Source organism: Carcharodon carcharias, chromosome 10 (genome assembly GCF_017639515.1).
Source record: "Carcharodon carcharias isolate sCarCar2 chromosome 10, sCarCar2.pri, whole genome shotgun sequence".
In the NCBI taxonomy this organism is placed as follows: domain Eukaryota; kingdom Metazoa; phylum Chordata; class Chondrichthyes; order Lamniformes; family Lamnidae; genus Carcharodon; species Carcharodon carcharias.
The window spans coordinates 14,945,984-14,969,441 of NC_054476.1; the positions used below are offsets into that span (position 1 = coordinate 14,945,984).

The 23,458-nt window shown below is 42.7% G+C and overlaps 1 protein-coding gene across 1 annotated transcript in view; it reads left to right on the forward strand.

The window, feature by feature from the left end:
• The window catches only part of slc5a12 (solute carrier family 5 member 12), an 81,095-nt gene that overhangs the window by 51,720 nt on the left and 5,917 nt on the right, over window positions 1–23,458 (forward strand). Inside the window, exons 8-13 of the mRNA XM_041196618.1 lie at window positions 44–132; window positions 246–358; window positions 8,300–8,367; window positions 11,203–11,289; window positions 11,385–11,572; window positions 11,659–11,762. Of these exons, the coding sequence (XP_041052552.1) occupies window positions 44–132; window positions 246–358; window positions 8,300–8,367; window positions 11,203–11,289; window positions 11,385–11,572; window positions 11,659–11,762 (649 nt within the window). The remainder of the gene's footprint in view (window positions 1–43; window positions 133–245; window positions 359–8,299; window positions 8,368–11,202; window positions 11,290–11,384; window positions 11,573–11,658; window positions 11,763–23,458) is intronic.

Below are 23,458 nucleotides of genomic sequence, written 5' to 3' on the forward strand. Positions count from 1 at the left end.
TCTTCTCACATTGTTTAACATTTTTTTCTTTTCCTTTTTGAAGCTCATGCCCTATTTTGTTATGGAAATATTGGGACACCTGCCAGGGCTTCCTGGACTTTTTGTAGCCTGTGCATTTAGCGCCACACTTAGGTCAGTATGTGGGAATTTCGACACGAACATCACTCGCTGAAATAGCAATGTCAAAGCTCAATGATTGGTTGTCAGCATGTTGTAGTGATCTTGCTTTCTTTCTTGGTCTATAGCACAGTAGCTGCCAGTATTAATGCACTCGCAACTGTAACATATGAAGACTATGTTAAACAATGCTTCCCCAACATATCAGACAAGATGAGCACCTGGATCAGCAAAGGATTGTGTAAGTATTTTCAGTATTTATGTTTTTATCAAACTCATGTTTAAAGAGGGCTTGAAGCTGACAGAAACATAATGCACTTCCAGTGTTCAGCACTATGTCTCCTATGCTGTGCTTAAATCCATCTGGTATTATTGCATATTAATTTAGTTCTGCTCCTGAGCAACAAGCTCCACTTTATTCGCCCAGTAAATTCTGAATAATACAAGATTGCCATTTTTATCACACTGCCACAATATTTCGACTCATAATTGTTTTTTTAAATTTACATACGAAAGCTGCAGAACATAAGCAGTTAACTAAGATTGTGTGGTGCTAAGTGTCAGGTATCACTTCCAACTTTAAATGCTGTGCTATACCTTCAATTGTATCTGCTTTCTTTGCCTCTGAAGGTAACCCCAATTGTAATTTATCCACCAATTCCATTAGCTTAACTTTAGTTACCTTTCGTAAACCAGCCAAAGTTATAACTTCAACTCACAGGCAAGTCTGAGCAATTGCGAAAGCCATATTGCAATCTCACTGCTTCAAAAAAACCTCATACCAACTCATGAATTCAAAGTGTTTCTCGTACTCATAATCTTAATATTCACCAACTCCAACCCAATCAATGAATTTCAAATATATCCCGCAAAGTGCACCCAACTATGTTATGACATAGCTGAGGGTAAATGCTGAGCTGTTCAAATCCCAGAGGGCAAATTGAGACAACTGCCACAACTATTTTTGCAATTTATATGTTTTGAGATACGGGCTTTGAATTCAGTAGTAATAAGATCACTGAGTCTTATAGGTTTTTATAAAACTAGATTAAACATTTATTAATAAGAGAAATGGTTTTAAGCGCATACATATGTCTACAAATTACTACTATAATAACTTCTAAATCCCCTAATTAATCTGACTCCCAGTTATACTTCTGTTAAGGCAACAGTAAGACACATAAATTTTAAAAGATTCAGGCAAAGAAACATGATACCCTGAGCAATCCAATCCAAAGAGGGTTTTCTTAACTTCAGTTCATTGTGGACAGCAGCTTGAGGCATTGATGCCATGACATAGCCGATGGTAAGGGCTGAGTTATTCAAATCCCAGAGGGAAGCTTGAAACAACTGCCACATTCCATTTTTGCAATGTGTATGTTTCGAGATGCAGGCTTTGAATTCAGTAGTAATAAGACTACCAAGTCTCAAGAGTTTTTTTTATAAAGCTAAATTAAACATTTATTAATACAAGAAAAATTGTCAGCACATACATATGCCTACAAAATTATTACTATAATAACTACAAAAATCCCCTAATTAGTCTGACCGTCAGTTACACCTTCGTTAAGGCAACAGTAAAACTCATAGATTTAAAAAGGCCCTAGGCAAAGAACACTTGACCTTACAAATTCAAAATTAGGTTCCTTGCAGACACAGTTGCAGGTTTACAGTCTGGTTAAGTCTTAAGTGCCTCTGCCTTACGCACACAAATTCCTTTCTGTTTATACCTAGCTTTTCCTTTGAATGTAAATTTCTCATTGTATTACTATGTTTTTAATTTAACCTGTACTAACAATAGCATCTTTTGATTTCACTAATTTTATTAGTAATATAAACACATTGCTTGGCACCTCCCAGCTAGGTGCAAGATTTTGAATGGCTTGTTTAAAAATCCAAATTCCCTCTTGACACTATGTTTGTAAACTTCTCCATGTTTACCTAATTACCATTTCAAACCTACTTCTTTCTATACATCAAAGCATGCAGGTTAGCTGGCTTTAATACAACTAAGACACACACCCCACTACAATACTGATTAAAAAATAATTTTCAATAACATTATAGACATTAATATCTCTCCCTGACAGATGCTGAAGGATTTTCCCACTTGTTAAATCTTAAAATGCCTGCCTTTACATACAGCCTTCTCTTTTTTATACATATTCTCTCCATTGAATGCAAATTCCTATCGTTTCACTTTGTCTTTGGACTTTACCTTCCTGATCATAAACATTTATCATAGTACCAATTTTATGAGTAATCTTTGGGAAAATAAACATACTCTTTCTTAACTTCACCTGGCTGGGTGACATATTTCACCCCTGCTTTTGAATTCAAACTAGTCTAGTTTATTTAAAAATGCAAATATCCCTTTGCACCTTACATTCTAAACTTCCCCCATGTTTACCTACTTAACATTTCGAGCCTGGTTTATCTTCCAAAACATCAAAGCCTTGAGATCAGGTGCCTTTAAATCCAATTAAGTCTCTCACACACACACATGCACACACACACACACGCACGCACGCACACACACACACACACACACATACGCATGCATGCACGCACACACACACACACAGACACAGATTCCACTATTTTACAATAAATACCAATAATGTGATTATATCTTCATGGCACCCCCCTCCTTATTGAAATATGAAGACTCATAATTTAAAAAGACAGCTTCATTTAATTAACCCATCTTATACTATTTCCTATACTTATTATATACTTGCACTATTACATTACCAGATGCATGCATTAACATAACAGTATATATACAAATCCTTCATTCCAGCAGAAATCATTTCAGTTCAGTTGTCCAGGTTTTAAATGTCCAATTTTCCCTTTAAGCTTCCACTCTTGATAATGCATCTGCAATCAGGTTTTCTTATCCTGTGACATGTATATTCTGTAGATTAAATGGTTATCGGAATAAACGCCATCTGAATAGCCTTGTACTTCTGTCTCAAAATTTGTCCAGAAACTTTAAAGGATTGTGGTCTGCATAAACAATTGTTTCTGATGAATTATTTGCAATATGAATCTCAAAATGCTGCAATGCTAACACCAAACCCAAAGTTTCCTTTTCGATCATTGAATATCTTCATTGTTGTACATTCAACTTCCGTGAAACATACCCTATTGGATTTCAAAACCATTTTCATCTTCTTGTAACAGTACGGCCCCAATGCCTATATCACTTGCGTCAACAGCCAACTTGAATTGCTTGGCATAATTAGGTACTGCCAAAACTGGTGCCATCATTAATACAATGTTCAAACTGTCAAGTGCCTTCTGACACTTCTGTGTACATTGAAACTCCTTGTTCTTTTTTAACAGTTCAGTCAGTGGGGCAACCACATTGCTAAAATTTGGTTCAAATTTCCGATAAAACCCACTGATGCCCAGAAATCTCAAAACTTCTCCCTTTGTTGTAGGCATGGGGAAATTCACGATAGCTTTGACTTTCACATTCCTCGGAGCCACCTTACCATACCCAATAGTATGGCCTAGATACATAACTTGCACTTTTGCGAATTCATTTTTAGCCAATTTCACCACCAGATTAGTTTCTTATAATCAAGTGAATTATTCTTCCAGATTTTGTAAATGCTCCTCCCATGTCTGACTGAAAACTATCAAGTCATCAATATTAGCAGAACAATTGCTCAGACCTGCCATTACTTTGTTTGTCAGTCTTTAAAACGTTGCAGGTGCTTTGTTCATATCAAACAGCATGACTTTAAACTGATATAGGCCATCTGGCATCACAAAAGCTGATATCTCCTTTGCTCTCTCTGATAATGGTACTTGCCAATATCCATTCAGCAAGTCAATCTTTGTGATAAATTTTGATTGTTCCACTTACTCAATACAATCTTCCAACCGTAGTATAAGATATGAATCCACTTTTGTCACCGCATTCACCTTTCAATAGTCCACACAGTCTTTGTGCTCCATCTGGTTTTGGTATCAGCACAATAGGCAAATCCAGTTACTGCAACTAGACTCAATGATATCATTTTGAAGCATGAATTCAGGCCATGAAATTTGAACACTGATCTGATTTTATTTCTTTAAGTAAATCATATCTTGTAAAACATTTAGTAAACTTATCCACAATTTTCTTTGTTGTAATGTTTATCAAAGGTATTGCTTCAGGAAACTTGTAAGACACATCCATTATTGTCAGTAAGTACTGGTTCCCACTTTTAATCTTGCAAAGGGTTCCTACACAATCAATCATGACCCTAGTGAAAGGTTCTTCAAATGCTGGAATTGGAATTAAAGGTTCTGGCTTAATTCCTGCCCTTGGTTTCCCTATCACCTGACATGAGTGACATGTTCTACAGAATTTGACTACATCCCTACACAATCCAGGCCAAACAAAAGTTTTTGTATCTTCGCCTGTGTCTTTATAGTTCCTAAATATCCCCACATTGGAATTTCATGAGCTATCCTCAGAATCTCATTTCTATATCCAAATGGTAGTACAATCTGTTGCACCCCTCTCCCTCCAGCTTTCATTTGCTGAAGAATGATAAGGCCCCTATTTTCTCATTAAAATATTACCTTTAAGGTAATAACACTATGGAAAACATTTTGCCTCTGTTTCTGAGTAAGCTGCCTGATATAAACGTTTTATTTGCGAATCCTTTTTCTGCAACTCCACTAACCTCCTTAAGTTAAACACTTCAGCTGAATTGTCTTCCAGTCTTTCTTAATCAACAACCTTATCAAACACAGTGTCAGCTAATTGGATTTCCAGACCTTCTCCCTGCCTTTGAACTTCCTGTTCTTCTTGTTTCAACCTATGAGCCTGTGATCTCATTACCACACAATCTGGAAACAATCCAGGGTGCTCTCTCTGCAATATTTCCGTTGAAAACACTTCTATAGGCTGCTCAACTACCATAGGCATCACCCATATCTGTGATTCAGCTATATCATTACCCAGAATAAATTGAATTCCTGCAATGTGCAATTTTTCTATTACCCCAAAAGTCACTTCACCTGTTTTCACCTACTCTTTAAATTTACCTTCCACAATGGAACAGGTTTAGCATCTCCATGAACTCCACCTGTTCCTGCAATATTCTCTCTGAAGAACAAATGTCACTATCCCGCAGCATTAAGGATTGACTAGCCACTGTGTCTCTTAAAATTTTAACATCTTTACCTACTCCACGTGGAAAGACTTTCCCTTCACACACAAAATCTTTAAACAATTTTGCAACCTGCTCCTCCGAATCCTTTTGGGTAAATTGTGAACACATTTCCACTTCTTTAACTATCACTAATTCTCCCTGTTTTACCTGTACACAAACCATTAATTTTTCTTGTGCCTGAACCTCGGAACCCACAGTACTTTTACTTCCAAAACTTTCCTGAACTCCTATTATTCCAACAGGCTTCCCCTGCAATTTCCAGCACACAGATTTCATATGTCCAACTTCATTACAATGAAAACACTTCAATTTCAAATGTCACTTCAACCCTCAGAACCTTCCTTTTTGAAATAATCTCTTTTCCCTTTCTTTTTCTGCTGCCTCTAGTTCCAGGTTTCCTCATTTCCAATTCTTTTTCCTTTTCGTTTGCCTCCAATTAAAGTTTTACTCAGTTCCTTTGCTTGTTCAAATTCAAGCCTCTTCATTTCTAACTGAAGTCTCACTACCTCCAGCTGGTCAGGTATTGCTTCCAACTTTAAATGCTGTGCCATACCTTCAATTATATCTGCTTTCTTTGCCTCTGAAGGTAACCCCAATTGTAATTTTTCCACCAATTCCATTAACTTAACCTTTAGTTACCTTTTTGTAAACCAGTGAAAGTTATAACTACAACTCTCAGACAATCCTGAGCAACTGCGAAAGCCATATTGTAGTCTCAACGCTTCAAAAAAATCTCACACCAACTCCTGAATTCAAAATGCTTCTCATACTCGTAACTTTAAAATTCACCAACTCCAAACCAACCAAGGAATTTCAAATATATCCCGCAAAGAGCACCCAACTATGTTATGGCACAGCTGATGGTAAATGCTGAGCTGTTCAAATCCCAGAAGGCAACTTGAGACAACTGCCGCAACTGTTTGTGTAATTTGTATGTTTCGAGATACGTGCTTTGAATTCAAGAGTAAAAAGACCACTGTGTCTTATAGGTTTTTACAAAACTAGACTTAACATTTATTAATAAGAGAAATGATTTTAAGCACATACATATGTCTACAAATTACTACTATATTAACTTCTAAATCCCCTTATTAATCTGACTCCCAGTTACACCTCCATTAAGGCAACAGTAGGACACAAAGGGTAGTATTCTCCCCCCATTTAGGGGGGTTGTGCGGGGGCGAGTGGGCAGGCACGGACCCAGTTGGTGCTCCCAATCGGGTCCGCGCTGCGATTTACGCATGCAGGCCAATTAAGGCCCGCCCAGCGTGGCGCGCACCCGGAAGCACTGTGCTCCCTGTGTGGGCGGGTCGGGGTGGTGTTCCCTGAGTCAGGACTGTGCCCTTTCACGCGTGCATGGGAAAAATAAACACACTCTTTCTTATTTACACCTGGCTAGGTGACACATTTCACCCCTCCTTTTGAATTCAAGGTTGTCTGGTTTATTTAAAAATGCAACTGTCCTTTTACACCTTACATTCCAAACTTCCTCCATGTTTACATTTCAAACCTAGCTTATCTTCTAATACATCAAAGCCTTCAGCCCAGCTGCCTTTAAATCCAATTAAGTCTCTCACACACAAGCACGCACACACACACACACACAAACACACACACACAGAGACACATTTCGGCACAGGTACCACTATTTTACAATAATTACCAATAACATTATTATATCTTCCTGACACCCTCCATGGTCTCACCCCTCACTAGCTCTGTAATCTCCTCCAGTCCTATATGGCTTTAAGACCTCTGCGCTCCTCCAATTCTGTGCATCCATAATTTTATTCACTCCATCATTGACAGCCATAGCTACAGCTACCTAGGCTCCAAGTTCTGGAATTCATCCCCCTCCCTCTCCACATCTCCACCTTTATCTTCTCCTTTAAGATGCTCCTTAAAACCAACATTTTTGTCCAAATTTTTGGCCCTCTGCTATAACATCTCCTCATGTGGCTCAGTATCAGATTTCTGTCTGATACTTGCTTCTGTGAAGGATCCTGGGATGTTTCACTGGGTTATATAAGTGCTTAGTAAATGCAATTCACAGTTGTTGTCTCCAATTGTCAGAACCCATGATGGTGTGTCCGCGATAAGTGATTCTTATTGCTTCTGTCCAGTTCCTTCAGATTCGAGGATCTGAGAAACAGCAAACAGCAACACATTGAGGCTGGTGAATAACTTCATTTTTGATGCAGTGCAGGGTCTTTGGGTCTCAAGACGCCCAGCTTGCTGTTTTTCAATAAAAACCAGATGGTACTGAAGCCAGTGGTCATTTCTGATGTTGCAGAAGTGGCTGCCCTTCCTTCCCCTCTTCTTTGGCCTGGCATGTGTTAGGGGAATATTGGATCTAAACAGATGTGGGTGATATCAGCACCAAATAATTAAAAAAAGAGATGTGGGGATTTTTATTTTTCACAATGATTATTTAGGCGATGGAACAACCCATTTGACACAGTGGCGGAAGCTGAGTACACAGTCACTTTTATATTGGGAATGGATAAACGGAACATGCTTAAAGGGAATGGCGAACATGCAGGCAAATGGAAGAAATCAAACATCTCTTTCAGAGAGCTGGCATGAGCACAATGGTTTGAATGACCTCCCTCTGTTCTGTAAAATTTTCCACGTAAAACGGACGGTATCAAATCGGCCCCCGGTTACACACCCACCCAATTTCCCTTCCCCTGAATTTCAGTCAAGCTGAAGTGTATAGTGGCTGTCCTATCCAGCACTGTCAATTTTTTACACTGAATGGTGGTCCCTATTATCCTTCTTTTCAATAGAGGACGATGACACATTCTGAATCTTCCACTGATGAAAAGGATGAAATATCACAAGCTGGGTTTCTCACAATGCAACATGGTTTTCAAGGCACTGCGGCCAGTAATATTGTGGTTATGATTAAATTCTTAGCATTTACAATTTCTAAACAGGTTTGAATTTCCTTATGGAATTTACAAGTGCCTTCTCTAATCTCTATTATTGACATTGTCTTTCAGGCATACTGTATGGTGCAGCTTGTACTTCGATGGCAGTTGCAGCATCTTTAATGGGAGGCATCATACAGGTAAGTCCAGTGCAGTATATGAGGATTGCCTGTCGTTTTAGAAAACAATTGTACTTTTCTGCTGGCGATTCTAAACTGTGAAGCAGTCAGCTTTTCTGAGCTCTCTTATATTCTGCCCTAATTGAATACGGGTGTTTTTAGGTGCAGACCCTGAAACTTATATCGGACGCGTTGGCACTAATGCAGATTGGTTGCTGTATCAGGTCAATTTGGGGCCAATAAGAATGGCCCCAAATTACCAATAAAGCAGCATGTGTGCACGTTCTCAAGCCTCTACTGGCATAGCTGAAAGAACTCTTCCTCTGACATCCTGCCTGGTGCTGTCACAGTGCCAATTCCTGCCACTAATTCACCTGCATTTTCCTTCTCAATCAGAACTCCTGGTTGTCTTTGGGTGGTATTGGATTGTTTACCGACTGGCAAAGTCCCATGATTATTTCAATAGGTGCACAGTGTCTGACAAAGGGATTTTATTTCACACTGTTTACATTCAGTTCGTATTAGAATTTTATTAATTAAGAGTGTACCATTAGAAAGCAGTGTCAAACAAAGAGACTTGCTTTCACACTGGGATGCACTCAATTCCATGTTAGAGTTTTATTGGTCTCATTGGTGTATCATTAGAAAGCACCAGTCTCACCACAATTAAAGATGTTCTGCGGTATCATATCCTTTGAATGGCCTGGGCTATCTATTTTCAGCATTCTCATGTTCTCTGCCCCCCTCGAAGCTCTCATCTCAGTCCCCTATAGCAGAACTCGTGTGTGATCTCGCCCTCCAGAGAGCTATCTCATGAGGTACTTTGGTCTGGTTGCACGTCACTTGTGCCCTGTGCTGATAGACTAGTAGCAGCTAAAGTTCATGCAGTGCCAGTATCTGAACGGGTGACTAGGTGTGTCACATCAAGTTGCTTCATCAGTCATGTGATTTCTCTCTCTCTCTGCCTCCTGAGGCTGTTGGGCAGGTGACAGTTCTTAGGCAGGAAACAAAAAGAGGGTGAGGAAAGGGTGTGTGGGACAGGAAGCAATAGGTCCATGGCCACACCACCTGCAGCTTCATGCCAGATAACGGGATATGGGGCAGGTACAAGTTTAAAAGGACATAAAGCAGTAACATTATCCTTAATGACCTTGGAGATGTCAGGTGCATTGGGCTCTGTGACAGTCAGACCTGTGATATTAGGCAGCATCTCCTCTGTAAACCTGAGGAGACGCAGGTGTGCCTGCCCCTTCTACCTGCCCACCCAACCCCCGCCCCCCATTGCTTCTACTCTGTTACCATCTTGTTGCATGCCATTGGTGAGGCTGCACCTGGAGCACTGTGTACAGTTTTGGGCTCCTTACTTAAGGAAGGAAATACTTACATCGGAGGCAATTCAGAGAAGGATCACTGGGCTGATTCCTGGGATGAAGGGGTTTCTTACTCCAGAATTTTATAGTGCTGAAGGAGGCCATTCTGCACTGTCTGCACTGGCTCTCTGAATGAGGAATTCACTTGGTGTCATTCTCCCCCCCTTCTCCCCATAACCTTGCACGTTCTTCATTTTTAAATAACAGTCAAATTCCTTTCTTCTCTTTCTTTCTTTCATTCTCTTTGTGGGTGTTTTTTGATGGCCTTCTTGCAACGCCAGCCTCCCTGTGGAAAAATGGCATGTCCACTGTGGTTGACCTCCATGTCCAAGACCTCCAGCTTCACATCAATAAACCTGGGAGTTCATTCTCTGCTCTGGTGTTCCATTTGCTTTGTTTCCTATTGCAAACAATTTTAGTACTGACAGCAGCTTCTTTTCCATCAGTATAACACAAATTTAAGAGAGGCAAGCTAGCTGGAACATATGTTAGCCTTGCACGCTGTTGGGCCCTCAGCTGAGCATGCAGTCAGCCAGCAGTGTGGGCTAAGTTCACCTACATGGTACCATCAGACAAATAAAGCAAGTAGAACAAAGCTGATTTAAGATAAGGCCTAACCACATCCTCCAGAGATTTGATATTTATCTGTTGGTAGATACTCTTGTACTGAAACAATCCTTCCTTTGCTGGATAGCTTTTGTGAAGATCCACAGCAGCTCTAGTTATTTGAACATAATAGGCTTCCAGCCATGTTTGATATTTTTTAGCTTTTGATAACATTTTACAACACATCAAGTACAGTTGTTTCTCGCCAAACTCCAAGAGTTGTTGGCCCCTTTTCAGGGCACTCTCCTATGTGGAAATAGCCCAACGTGGTTTCAGGATCCACACACTCTCTGTAACGAGGACTCTCCCTCAACGAAACGTGAACCCTGTGTCTGAAAGTGGGTCCCGATACATTTTTAGTCATGGGTTGGGTTTGTTGTGCCCAGAAGGTGAGATGACATTTAGGGTTGAGTCTTTTTTTTATCAGAACCTAACTGCTATTTTCTTTTTCTCCGTTTTAGGATTGGCGGACCCATGTTCTTTTGCTTCTTCAATGTCCTTCTTGCCTCTTTGTGCCAGATTGAAGAGAACTTTCACATCAGCTGACCTGTGTTTCCTTGAAGCAGTGCTGATTTTTGGTCATTTGCTAATAAGCTTGCTCTCTGTGCTTGGAGTACGTTTCCCAGCTTTCTGATTCCACCAAAACGCTTCAGTTCCGAAGAAAGTCCTTTCCACAATACTGACCCATCATCCCTCTCCACTAATTCTGACTGGTGGGCTGTTTCTATCCTTTACCTCCTCTTTTTTCCCCAAGATTGCCAGTGTTTGCTACTTCATTTCCCGTTAATGTAAATCAATGCTAAAGTGAGCAGGAAGAGTCTCAAAAGTTGTTTTTTTGTCTCTGTACCAACTGTTGTAACTGTTTAATTCTAATTCACAGGCAGCACTCAGCATTCACGGCATGTGTGGGGGGCCTATGCTCGGGTTATTTTCCTTGGGCATTTTATTTCCTTGCGCAAACTGGATTGTAAGTAGATCATTTGTTCCTACTTCGCTGTTACTTCAATACCTTTATTGTCCACTACTTTGAGCACAGATGCATCAAACATCTGCTTCACACAGGGTGCAATCGGAGGCCTGGCAGTTGGAGTAACCTTATCGTTCTGGCCTGCAATTGGTGGGCTTATCTATCCTGCACCAGCATCAAAGACGCTACCCTTACACTTAAGTACTAACAGTTGCTTACGACTGAACACATCGGATCTTTTTCCTACTTCGTTGCCAACTGTAATCCCCGAACAGATGCACAGGTATGATTATGTAATTTTTGTTCAACTTGAGACTTATTGTAATTAAGTAAAGTGACAGTAATAATGCTGCTCTTTTCCATTGGCAGACCGCCACTGGCAGATAGCTGGTATTCCATATCGTATCTCTACTATAGTCCTTTGGGATTCCTGGGGTCATTGGGAGCTGGACTTCTGTTAAGCTTCATATCAGGTCTGTTCTAACATTTTTCAAGGTTGATTAGTCTTTGTAAAGAGCTCCTCAGTTCTTTTCACTTCATTACATCCAATTGTTCTTCTTTTAAATATCTTTTTGAATTTTTGGACCAAGATTTGCAATGGATATGAAACAATTATTAGTAACCCAATCATGAAGTTTCTTTGTTAATGGTTCATATTGAGAATACTGGGGCATCACTGACTTATGCTCGGTTCCCAGATCCAATGAATATTAGTCTTTGGATTTCACTGTGCCGTTGCTGCCTTAATCTCATATATGGAAAGTGATACTGAACCAGTGACTTCAATCACTCTATTTCTTGACAAAGAACATACTTGAAATGTTGCCATAAGAATAGAGTTCTGGACATGCTTCTAACCTCCATTTCAAATTGTGCAGATATAAGGGGGAAACATATCTCGTCCAGACTGCTGGAATAATATAGTGGGAGTGTCATGGACAAAATATATTTCTCTGTGATTAGTATGTCCTGTACGGAAAGAGGCATGCTTTCTCTGACCCCATTTGAATGTGCATCACAATTAAATAATTCAGGAGCAAGCTTTTGTGAGTTTAAACTAAAGAAGGTTATTTATTCTCAGGTGACAGTGACTGCCCTTGACATCAAGGCAGTATTGGACCAAGTGTGGCATCAAGGGGCCCTATCAAAACTGAAGTCAACGGGAATCAGGGGATAAACTCTCCACTGATTGGAGTCACTTTTGCACAAAGAAAGGTGGCTGTGGTTGTTGGAGGTCAATCATCTCAGTCTTAAAATATACGGACATACAAACATTACCACTCGAGCCTATTCCCACATTCAATAAGTTCATGGCTGATCTTATGGTGATCTCAACTCCACATTCCGCTCACCCCCGATAACTTTAACTCCCATGTTAGCCAAGAATCTATCTATCTCAGCCTTAAAAATATTCAATAGCCCTACCTCCACCGCTCTCTGGGGAAGAGTTCAAAAGGTTCACAATCCTCTGAGAGAAAAAAATTCTTCTCATCTCCTTCTTAAATGGGAGACCCCTTATTTTTAAACTGTGTCCCCTAGTTTTACTCTCTCTCACAAGGGGAAACATCCTTTTAACATCCACCCTGTCAATTCCCCTCAGGATCTTATGTGTTTCACTAAGATTACCTCTCATTCTTCTAAACTCCAATGGATACAGGCCCAATCTGTCCAACCTTTCTTCATAAGACAACCCACCCATCCTAAGTATCAGTCGAGTGAACCTTATCTGAACTGCTTCAAATGCATTTATATGCTTTCTTAAATAAGGAGCCAAAACTGTACACAGTACTACAGATGTGGTCTTACCGACGCTCTGCACAAAAGTAGCAAAATTTTCCTACTTTTACATTCAGTTCCCCTTGCAATAAACAGGAACATTCCATTTACCTTCCTAATCACTTGCTGTACCTACGTAATAAAGTTTTAGGATTTGTGTACCAGAACACCCATATCCCTCTGCACCTTAAAGTACTGCACTATCTCCCCACTTAAATAATATGCTGCTGTTCTATTCTTCCTGCCAAAGTGGACAAGTTCACATTTTCCTACATTATACAAAATTTTTACCCACTCAATTAACCTATCTATGCCCCTTTGCAGGCTCCTTATGTTCTCTTCACAACTTACTTTTCTGCCTATCTTTGTATCATCAGCAAATTTAGCAATGATACCTTCAGCCCTCTCATTCAAGTCATTTATATAAATTGTAAATAGTTGAGGCTCCAGCAACGATCCATGTGATATTCCACTCGGACATCGTTGCAGCAGTTCCTTGGGGTAATGTCCTAGGCCCGTCATCTTCAGCTGCTTCATCAATGATCTTCCCTCTATCATAAGGTCAGAGGTGGGGGTGTTTTCCGACGATTGCACAATGTTCAGCATGATTCCTCTTTCCTGATTGCACAATTAGCATTGAAAGGGAGGAGGTATTAGCGGCTTTAGCAGGCTTAAAAGTGGATAAATCCTCTGGCCCAGTTGAGATGTGTTCCAGGCTGCTTTGTGAGGTAAGGGAGGAGATTTCAGGGGCTCTGACACTAATCTTTAAATCCTTCTGGCCACAGGAGGGGTGCCAGAGGACTGAAGGGCAGTGAATATGGTACCATTATTCAAAAAAGGTAGTAGGACAAACCATGGAATTACAGGCCAGTGGTTCTAACATCAGGATCAGTGATAGGGAAGCTATTGGAAAAAATCTGAGGGACAAGATTAATCTCCACTTGGAGAGGGAGGGATTAATCAGGAATAGTCAGCATGGCTTTGTTAGGGGGAGATCATGACTAACAAATCTGATTGAATTTTTCGAGGAAGTGACTAGTTGTGTAGATGAGGGTGGTGCAGTTGATGGCGTCTACATGGACTTCAATAAGACTTTTGACCTAGTCCTGCATGGGAGAATGGTCAAGAAGATAAGAGCCCATGGGACCCAGGGCAATTTGGCAAATTGGATCCAACATTGGCTTAGTGGCAGGAGGCAGAGGGTCATGGTCAAAAGTTGTTTTTTGTGATTTGGAAGCCTGTGATGAATGGTGTACCGCAGGGATCAGCGCTGGGACCCTTGCTATTTGTAGTATACTTTAATGATTTAGATGTGAATATAGCAGGTATGATCAGTAATTTCACAGATGACATAAAAATTGGTGTTGTCGTAAATAGTGAGGAGGAAAGCCTTGAATTACAGGATGATATAGATGGACTGGTAAGATGGGCAGAGCTGTGGCAAATGGAATTTAAGCCTGAGAAGTGGGAGGTGATGCATTTTGGGAGGACTAACACACCAAGGGAATACACAGTGAATGGTAGGGCCCTAAGATGTACAGAGGACCAGAGGGACCTTGGTGTACATGTCCATAGATCCCTGCAAGCAGCAGCACAGGTAGATAAGATAGTGAAGAAGATATATGGCATACTTGCCTTTATTAGCTGAGGCATTGAATATGAAAGCAGGGAGGTTATGTTGGAGCTGTATAAAATGTTAGTTAGGCCACAGCTGGAGTAGTGTGTTGAGTTCTGGTTGCCACACTATAGGAAGGATGTGATTGCACTGGAGAGAGTGCAGAGGAGATTCACCAGGATGTTGCCTGAGCTGGACCTGGAGCCTGGGCTATGAGGGCAGACTGGATAGGCTAATATTGTTGTCCTTAGAGCAGAGAATGCTGAAGGGGGACCTGATAGGGGTGTACAAAATAACGAGGGGCATAGATAGGGTAGATAGGAAGAAATTTTTCCCCTTAACGGGTGGGGGGGGGGTGGTGGAGGGTGGGAGGTGGTATCAATAATCAGGGGGCATAGATTTAAGGTAAGGGGCAGGAGGTTTAGAGACGGTTTGAGGAAATATTTTTTCACCAGAAGGGTGGTTGGAATCTGGAACACACTACCTGAGGGCGTAGTAGAGACAGGAACCCTCACAACCTATACAAAGCATTTAGGTGACTACTTGAAATGCCATAGCATACAGGACCATGGGCCAAGTGCTAGAAAATGGGATTAGAATAGATAGGTACTTGATGGCCGGCGAAGACACGATGGGCTGAAGGGCATGATTTCTCTGCTGTATAACTCTATGTCCCTTGACTCTATATTTCATCATGCCTCAGATACTAAAGTAGCCCATGTCCATATGCAGCAAGACCTGGGCAACATTCAGGCTTGGGCAGATAAGTGGCAAGTAACATTCGCACCACATAAGTTCCAGGCAATGACCATCTCCAACAAGAGAGAATCTAACCATCTCCCATTGATACTCAATGGCATTACCATTGCTGAATCCCCCACTTTCAATATTATGGGAATTACATTGACAAGAAACTGAACTGCATTAGCCATATAAACACTGTGGCTACAAGACCAGGTCAGAGGCTAGGAATTCTGTGGTGAGTAACTCACCTCCTGACTCCCCAAAGCCTGTCCACCATCTACAGGTCACAAGTCAGGAGTGTGATGGAATACTCTGCACTTGCCTGGATGAGTACAGCACACACAACACTCAAGAAGCTTGACACCATCCAAGACAAAGCAGCCTGTTTGATTGGCACCACATCCACAAACATTCACTCCCTCCACCACTGACGCACAGTAGCAGCAGTGTGTACCAGCTACAAGATGCACTTCAGGAATTCACCAAGGCTCCTTAGACAGCACCTTCCAAACCTATGACCACTACCATCTAGAAGGACAAGGGCAGTGGATACATGGGAACCACCACCAGGAAGTTCCCTTTCAAGTCACACACGACCCTGATGGAACTATATCATCGTTCCTTCACCGTTGCTGGGTCAAAATCCTGGAGCTCCCTTCCTAACATCATTGTGGGTCTACCTACACCACATGGGCTGCAGCAGTTCAAGAAGGTGGCTCACCATCACCTTCTCAAGGGCAATTAAGGATAGGCAATAAACTTTGGCCTAGCCAGCGATGCCCACGTTCTGTGAATGAATAAAAAAAAAATTCACCCTGAATTAAATGCAACGTCAGGCACACTCATTCTCACACACGCACAAAGATTAGATACAGATAATTCATGCACATTTACCGATTACAGCTATCTCAGTCTCAGTTTATGATCTCTGGTCTCCCAGATGGCAGGCCTGTAGTTACTATGGCTTTGATACTTTAAGTTGAAGCGGGGGTGGGGGGTTGAATTCACAGTAGGTTGTGAGGTTTCCTGTAGTCAAATTTATAGCAGTTTGGTTCTTAGGTGAACTTTAACTGGAACAGCTTATGTACTCTGGCTGCCCGATGACTTGCAGCATGTTTCTGAGTGTGGTATACAGACCGGCTGATCTGATGGTTCAATGGCTTCGGTGGAAGTAACTACAAACAACCTTGAGCTGATCTTTTAAACAGACAACAACTACATGACTGTTCCATGTGGCTTTTCCCAAGTTCATAGTATTTTTCCAAATAAGTTGGGGTGTTCATGTTGATTACACATCCTATGTTGTGGGTTAAGACCTCTGAGGGTTTGAGGTAGTCAGAGTTTTGTTTTGGAATGACCCATTCAAATCAGATAATACCTTTTTAATTGATTCAGGGAAGGGCATTGATTCACATCAATCTGGAATGTTCTTCTTAACCCTTCTTGACACAGGGGAGCAGTTCTAATCCGCAAAAAAAGTCAGGTAATCATGGTAATCATTTTCTCCAGCCTTTTTGTGTCCAGTTTTAAAATATAAAATTAGTTTGATGTTCAGAATATGACATACAGCTACAGGGCATGACAAGGAGTTAAAATGGACAAAGTTAATTTCCTGTCCCCTTTCATCCTACAATTCTGCTGTTTCTTAGGCAGCTAAGACATCAACCTGGAGCAGATTGGAGCTTTATACTTTTAAGCAAATTATGGTCCTATCTTGTATATTGGACCTTGATGGCATTTTTGCCACAGAGTGTGTGTGGGCCTGCTGCCGGGGCCACATGCTCCTCTGGACTGATTTTATTGCTGCAACAAGCATTAACCTGGTGGAAAGAGTGTTAAAGTTATAGTGCTGGATGGCTAGATGCAAATAAGGCTCAGCTGTCATAACTAGGGAGAAATCCAACTGTCAGTTGAAGTTTAGCCCCCTGTTATTCATCTCAATGAGAAAGAAAATCAGACGCAGTATGGAACACTGGAAATGCTCAGCAGGTCAGGTAACATCTGTGCAGAGACACAGTTAACGTTTCAGGTCAATGCCCTTTCCTCAGTCTCAGGATTTTGACCAAGTGATGGTAAAGTAATGGTGATAAATTTTTGAATCAGGATGATGTGTGACTTGGAACGAAACTTGCAGGTGAAAGTGTTCCCATGTGCCTGCGGCCATTGTTTGTCTAGAGATTATGGGTTTAAACGTCGCAGTTAAAGGAGTCTTGGTGAGATGCTGCAATGAATCTCTGCTGCCAATGCGCGTCAGTAGTGGAGGGGGTGAATGGTTAAGATGGTGGATGGGCGCCAATCAAGTGGGTTGCTTTGTCCTGTATCATGTCTAACTTTTGGCTGTTGTTGAAACTGCAAGTGGAGAATATTCCATCACGCTCCTGACCTTTGCATTTTAGATGCTGGTCAGGCTTTGGGGAGTCAGGAGTTGAGTTACTCACCTCAGAAATCCCATCCCCTGATCTACCCTGGTAGCCACAGTATTTTTATGGCTGGTTCAATTAAGATTCCAGTCAATGGTGACCTCCATAATATTGATGGTGAGGGATCCAGTGATGGTAATGCTGTTGAATGTCAAGGGGAGGTAATTAGATTCTACCTTGTTGAAGATAGCCATTGCCTGGCACTTGTGAAGCATTAATATTATTTGCAATTTACCAGTCCAAGCCTGAATGTTGTCCAGGTCTTGCTACATGCAGGCATGGATTTCTTCAGTAAGTGAGGAGTTGCGGGTGCAACTGAACATTGTGCAATCATCAGCAAACACTCTACTTCAGACCTAATGGTGGAAGGAAGGTCAGTGATGAAGCTGATGAAGATGGTTGGACCTTGGACGATATCCTGAGGAACTCCTGCAGCATTTTCCTGGAGTTGAGATGATTAATCTTTAACAACCAGAGCCTGTGTCAAAATCATGGAAATCCGTCCCTAACAGCGCTATAGGTGTACCTACACCATGTGGAATGCAGTAGTTCAAGAAGGCAGCTCACCACCACCTTCTCAAGGGCAACTAGGGATGGGCAAAAAATGCTGGCCCAACGAGCAAAGCCCACATCCCGTTAATGCCTCAAAATGGTCACGAGTTTTCCCCCTGATTCCCAGTGACTTCAATTTTTATAACACTCCTTGATGCCAAATACTTGGTCAAATGCTGCCTTGATATCAAAGGCCGTCACTCTCAGCTCACCTCTGGAATTCAGCTCTTTTGTCTATGTCTGGACCAACAGATCCACAAAAGAGTGGACCTGGCAGAACCCAAACTGAGCAACAACAAGCAGATTATTACTGTGTAGGTGCTGCTTGATAGCACTGTCAATGACCCCTCCCATCACTTTGCCGATGATTGAGAGTAGACTGATGGGGCATTAATTAGCTGAATTGGATTTATCCTGGACATTTGTGGACTGGGCATACCTGGGTAATTTGCTTCATTGTTTGGTAAATGCCAGTGTGGTAGCTGTACCAGATCAGCTTGGTTAGTTCTGGGTGTACAATTCTTCAGGGCTTTAGCCATGATGTTGTTGGGGCCCATAGACTTTGCTGTATCCAGTGTCTTCAGCCATTTCTTGACGCCACATGGATTGACTCAAATTAGCTGAAGACTGGCTCCTTGATGTTCAGGACCTTGGGGGGAGGTCAGGATGGCTTGGCATTTGGCACTTTGCCTTGTCCTTTGCATTCATATGCTGGACTCTGTCATCACCCAAGATGGGGATGTTTACAGAGCCATCTCCTCCTCCACTTAGTTGTTTAATTGTCCACCACCCTTCACAACTGGATACTCCAGTACTTGATGAGCAGCAAGTTCCTCCAATTAAATATTGGGAAGAATGAAGCCATCGTATTTGGTCCATGCTCCAATTTCCATTCCCTAACTACCAGCTTCATCCGTCTCCCTGGCAACCATCCGGGAGTAAGACATCCTGTTCACTAACTTGGTTCCATTTGATCCCGAGTTGAGCTTCTGATCTCACTTTATATTGATGCCATCACTAAGACCGCCTATGTCCACCTCATTAACACTGCCTGACGTCACCCCTATCTCTGCTCATTTGCTCCTAAACCCTCATTCATGCCTTTGTTACCTCTAGACTTGACTACTCCAATGCACTCCTGACTGGTTTCCCACATTGTACCCTTTGTAAACTTCACCCCATCCAAAAATCTGCTGCCTGTGTTTTAACTCTCAGCAAGTCCTGTTCCTTATCACCCCTCTACTCGCTGACCTATATTGGCTCCAAACTAAGCAACATCTTCGTTTTAAAATTCTCATCCTTGTTTTCACATCCCCAGGTAGAATAATATGTGGTGAAAATGGGCCTGTACCATGCCTGTGCCAATGTATTATCATGTACGATGATGATCGAACATGATAATACTGTAAGTGGATGGGCCTAGGAATTTGGAGCCTGCCTACCTTAATTCAAGTTTAATTAAATTGCTTATTTAAGCTTGTTAATGTCCCAACTGACTGGCAATAAAATGCTGAGAGAGTGTAGTAATTGTAAGTAAATCCTTTCATACAGTTATGGGGATCATGTGACCATACAGACAAATCAGCCCTAAGCGCTGGTAACCTTAGGGGCCAAGTTTTCTAGCCTTGGTCTTGGTACAAGCATGTAGCTTCATCAGGAGCTCCGTAAATAAAATTTACTGTTTCTAACAAGAAACCTGTCTAGTACACCAAGTTTATTACAGAGAGTATGAATCACGCCAGGTGGGGGGGTCTTGTTTTAACCACGGACAGGTTGTAAGGGTGGGTTAAAAGTCACCAGCTGGGCCATTAGTTTGACCTCAGCAGTCTAGGGTGTTGTGAGTGCTGCCAGAATTTGATATTGAAAGCTGTGTTTCCAGGGATACATTTGCTGTTTCGAGGTGTAATGTTTCCTGCAGAAAGGTGAATTTAGGCCCACAGCTGTCCCTCAGCCTCCTTGGTTGTGTAAACATGGGAATAATGGCCTCTGTGGGAGACACGTCCTCCACTAAGAGGGAGAGGAGGAGGAGATTGATAGGGAGAGGAAGAAGGGCGGATGGTGAGATTTAGGAAAGCACTGGTGGCGCATGAGGTTGGCAGACCCTCACTAGTGCAAGGAATTGATGGAGGCATAATGCTACTGAAACAGAGGTGCAAAAGAACTTATGGTGCCAATCAAGCATAAGAGAATAAGCTCCCTTGATGTCAGAGACACAGTGCCAGTGGAGACTCAGGTTCTCCCAAGCTACAGTGACCTCTCTCTGCGTGATGCTGGCAGGGAAGAAAGCTTCCAATTGCACGGGTAGTCACCCAGCACCAGTGGCCCTAAAGGTGATTGTGGCACTGAATTTCTTTGCCACTGGATCCTTTCAGGCAGCTTGTGGGGCCCTCAGTGGCATGACGCAGCCTGCTGCATACCACTGCATTAAGGTCTTTATAGATGCACTGTTCCAAAGGGCAGATCAGTACATTGCATTTTCAATAGACTGTCACAGTCAACTGGAAAGAGCCAGAGACTTTATTGCAATCGTGGGTTTCCCCTGGGTCAAGGGAGCAATAGACTGTATGTTCCAGCAGGCCAGCCATGTATATTCAGTAACAGGAAGGGCTATCACTCCTTAAGTGTCCAGTTGGTCTTTGACCACAATCGATGAATTATTCAGGCATGTATGGGGTACCCGGGCAGAACCAAGGCTCATACCTTCTCTGGAACTCCCAGGTGCCAGGCATTTTGAATGGACCTGATGCCCTGGATGGTTGGCTTCTGGGTGAAAAGGGTTGCCCCTTTGAAGAGATAGCTCATGATGCAGTGAGGAGAGGAGCCATAGCAACAGATCACGGAACCACCAGGGCCTTAGTTGAGCAGACAATTGGCTGCTAATGATGATGTTCTGATGCCTGGATAGATTAAGAGGACCACTGCAGTATGTGCCATCCAGAGTTTCACTGATGGTTGTTGTGTGTTGTGTTCTGCATAGCCTCACCATTCAGGGAGGCGATGCCCTGGAGGAATAGGAGACGCAAGATAGCGAGCATTCCTCTGATCATGAGGGTGAAGAGGGGCTGAGAGAACATCTTGACAGAGAGGTGCAAGGGCCTGCACATGTTCATGGATGGCCGTGACACAAGAGATGCCTTGATAAGACAGAGGTCCCAATAGGTCAGGAATTCTCAGTCACAGAGATGCATACACTTCCTGTGTCTCAATGTCATTCCATCTAGACTGTGATCTCACTGAGAACATCCTGTCAGCACACTCACCATTTTGAATCCTTTGGCATTTTTGCAACTTGACCGACGTTCACTGCTGACAAGTCAGGAATATTTTCCCAAATACAAATAAACTAAACCTTTACATGAGGGGGCCACAGCTTCCAACCTGATAGTCACCCAACCTCGGACGGCCCACTTCTACCTCCTACCCAAAATCCACAAACAGAACTGTCCTGGTAGACCGATCGTGTCAGCTTGCTCCTGCCCCACAGAACTCATTTCTCGTTATCTTGACTCCCTTCTCTCTCCCCCTGCTTAATCCCTTCCCACCACATCCGTGATTCCTCTGACACCTTACGTCACATCAACAATTTCCAGTTCCCTGGCCCCAACCGCTTCCTCTTCACCATGGATGTCCAATCCCTCTACACCTCCATCCCCCACCAGGATGGTCTGTGGGCCCTTAGCTTCTTCCTCGAACAGAGGCCCAAACAATTCCCAACCATCACTACTCTCCTCCGTCTGGCTGAACTTGTTCTCACATTGAACAATTTCTCCTTCAACTCCTCTCACTTCCTCCAAATAAAAGGTGTGGCTATGGGTACCCGCATGGGCCCCAGCTATGCCTGTCTCTTTATGGGGTATGTGGAACATTCCTTGTTCCAGTCCTACTCCGGCCCCCTTCCACAACTCTTTCTCCGGTACATCGATGATTACTTCGGTGCTGCTTCATGCTCTCGTTGGGACTTGGAAAAATTTATTAATTTTGCTTCCAATCTCCACCCCTCCATCATTTTCACGTGGTCCATCTCTGACACTTCCCTTCCCTTCCTTGACCTCTCTGTCTCAATCTCTGGTGATAGACTGTCCACCAATATCCATTACATACCTACCGACTCCCACAGCTACCTCGACTACAGCTCCTCACACCCCGCTTCCTGTAAGGACTCCATCCCATTCTCTCAGTTCCTTCGCCTCCGTCGCATCTGTTCTGATGATGCTACCTTCAAAAACAGTTCCTCTGACATGTCTTCCTTCTTCCTTAACCAAGGTTTTCCACCCACGGTCGTTGACAGGGCCCTCAACCGTGTCCGGCCCATCTCCCGCGTATTCGCCCTCATGCCTTCTCCTCCCTCCCAGAAACATGATAGGGTCCCCCTTGTCCTCAGTTATCACCCCAACAGCCTCCGCATTCAAATGATCATCCTCCGCCATTTCCGCCAACTCCAGCATGATGCCACCACCAAACACATCTTTCCTTCACCCCCCGTGTCGGCATTCCGTAGGGATCGTTCCCTCCGGGACACCCTGGTCCACTCCTCCATCACCCCCTACTCCTCAACCCCCTCCTATGGCACCACCCCATGCCCATGCAAAAGATGTAACACTTGCCCCTTCACTTCCTCTCTCCTCACCGTCCAAGGGCCCAAACACTCCTTTCAAGTGAAGCAGCATTTCACTTGCATTTCCCCCAACTTAGAATACTGCTTTCGTTGCTCCCAATGTGGTCTCCTCTACATTGGAGAGACCAAACGTAAACTGGGCGACCGCTTTGCAGAACACCTGTGGTCTGTCCGCAAGAATGACCCAAACCTCCCTGTCGCTTGCCATTTTAACACTCCACCCTGCACTCTTGCCCATATGTCTGTCCTTGGCTTGCTGCATTGTTCCAGTGAAGCCCAATGCAAACTGGAGGAATAACACCTCATCTTCCGACTAGGCACTTTACAGCCTTCCGGACTGAATATTGAATTCAACAACTTTAGGTCTTGAGCTCCCTCCTCCATCTCCACCCCCTTTCTGTTTCTTCCCCCTTCCTTTTGTTTTTTCCAATAATTTATATAGATTTT